The 2,565-nt window shown below is 36.7% G+C and overlaps 1 protein-coding gene across 1 annotated transcript; it reads left to right on the top strand.

The window, feature by feature from the left end:
• Positions 1–1,171: 1,171 nt before the first annotated feature.
• LOC107799889 (cysteine protease inhibitor 8) lies at positions 1,172–2,097 on the top strand. Its single transcript, XM_016623020.2, has one exon. It carries the CDS (start codon positions 1,222–1,224, stop codon positions 1,948–1,950), a length of 729 nt encoding a protein of 242 aa, XP_016478506.1. The 5' UTR covers positions 1,172–1,221; the 3' UTR covers positions 1,951–2,097.
• Positions 2,098–2,565: the final 468 nt, after the last annotated feature.

Here is a 2,565-nt window from a genome sequence, read left to right on the forward strand (position 1 = left end):
AATTATATAATACTATATAAGTTTATATAAACACCACTTATACAATATTTTCAATAGAAAACATAGAATGTCCAACACTACACTTATTGTAAATAATATATTAACTTGTATAAACATGTATAATAGTGTATAAGAGGTGTTTGTGTATCCATATAAACAATTATACACTATTATACAGTGTTGATACAAACTGCTACATAGTTATGATTTTTTATCCAAGCCTCGAGTTGTAGTAGAAGGTATTGGATGATTCAACTCGTCAATAGGTTAACAATTTTGCGCCAACGATTCAGAATTCAACACACAGATAAGATACGCCCAATTTCAGATTCGAGACTTCAAGGTCATAATAATAATGACCAGAACTTCAAACTTCAAAATCTTCCAAAATTAGTGGTTATTTTTTGGTGCAAATCAAGTTTGAGAGCTATTTATTTTCAAATCTGTGTGCATTTTCATTTTTCTTTCAAAAATCTTCAATATTCTTCTTCTTGCTACCATGGACGACGGAATAGGAGCCCGAGCCTTCTTCGAGCCATTGATGGCAGAACTGCATAGTGGGTAGGGGAGAGGGAATAGCGGGGGCTAGGTTAAGAGAGGATGAGAGATCTATGTGGGTTAGACAGAAAGAAGCGAGAGGCGATGAGCGAGAATTTGGTGTGCTCGGAATGAACAAAGAAGAAAATAATAAAAACCCTAAAAGTGTGTCTTTAATAATGGGCCAAAGACTAAAAAGTTTCTTTCAAGTCATATATAACATAGGCTAAATAGGGTAAGAGCTTTAAATCTCGGTCATTTTCGATTGGACTGTTAGGCCAAGTGACAAGAGCCGTAATTGTTTCTTCGTTAAAAGAGATAAGAGCATTTGATTTTAGCCGTTTGCCCCTCAATCATAATGAACCGATAATGTAAGACAGAGACTACTAAAAAACAAAGTGAATATTTTAAATGTGCCAATGTGAAGGACTATCCATGCAACTATAGCAAGTAAAAAGAGAGAAGAGCATTTGATTTTAGCCGTTTGCCCCTCAATCATAATGAACCGATAATGTACGACACAGAGACTACTAAAAAACAAAGTGAATATTTTAAACGTGCCAATGCGAAGGACTATCCATTCAACTATAGCAAGTACAATTTTATCTAACACCTCTATAAATTCAAGCTTCAATAATAATGGACTGAGTATCAAACAATACACAACACCCTCCTTGTGTAAACATGAAATCCTTTATTTTTGGCTTCCTCTTGCTTTCAACTACTCTCTCTTTGCTTCCCTTTGTGGTTTTTTCTTCATCTTTCACTTCCACCAATCACATTGTCCTTCCCACCACTACTGATGATGACAAGGTTTTCCCTATCCCTGGATTCTCCGAAGTGCTAGACATAAACGGCGAACCCCTCCATGTCGGCGAAGAGTACCACATTATCTCCGCTATCCGTGGAGCCGGTGGCGGCGGCGTATACTTAACCTATGTTGGAAATACCAAATGTCCAAACGGCGTACTCCAGCATGGGAGGGACACCCGTCCCGGCATGCCCGTGAAATTCGTTACCACTCACTCACGACCTTTTAATGTCGTACGTGAAAATACTGACATTAATATTATGTTCTCTGTTTCAACGTCACGACTCTGTGTTAATGAAACTGTTTGGAAAGTTGGTGATCCCGACTTAACTACACGAGGGACTAGGTTTGTGGTAACCGGTGGAACCCTAGGAAATTCAAGACCCGAAACAACAAACAACTGGTTTAAGATTGAGAAAGTAACAAAACAAGCACCTTTCTACAAGTTAAGGTATTGTCCTGATAAATTTTTGTGTCCAGAGTGCCACCCCGTTGATTGTTTAGATGTCGGTGTGACTGACCATTTCGGATATAGGCGTCTGGCTCTCACCAAGCAGCCTTTTATGGTTTTCTTCAGGAAATTCCAGAAGACTGATGGATAATTAACCTAACCTGCTATGTCTAACCTGGCTTTCTAAATAATGTGGATAAATCTATCCCTTGTCTTAGATCTATGTTTGATCTTTTGCTCTGTGTGAATGCTGCTTATGAAGCATATGAATAAATAAGCTAGGTACGCTTGGATATAATTAACCGTCTCTTTTCGCATTTTCACAAGCAATGAAAGAGCTAAAATTTTCACTAAAAGAATATCAAAATATAAATAAATTTAAATGAAAAAATCAAGAGATTCCAACATATAGCCTATACACTTAAAAATAAATTTTTAACTTGGTTATATAGTGTAGTTTTCTAGTAAAGAGATATCAATTAACCCCCCTTAGTGTTACAACCCGAATTTCCCACCGCCGAGACTTTGATAACGCCTAACATTTTACTCGCTAGGCAAGCCAACGTTACAAATTATTTCACCTTTTTCTTTTATCTTTTAATAATTTATGTGTTAACAAAAGTAAATCAGCGGAATACATGCGGAAAAGCAGAATTTAACAGATTATCTTAATACTAATAACAAAACCGTAATAAAACTCCACCCAGAACTAGTGTCACAACTTACGAACAGTCTACGAATACTACAAACAAATGGTCCGAACAAA

Source organism: Nicotiana tabacum, chromosome 6 (genome assembly GCF_000715075.1).
Source record: "Nicotiana tabacum cultivar K326 chromosome 6, ASM71507v2, whole genome shotgun sequence".
Lineage (NCBI taxonomy): Eukaryota > Viridiplantae > Streptophyta > Magnoliopsida > Solanales > Solanaceae > Nicotiana > Nicotiana tabacum.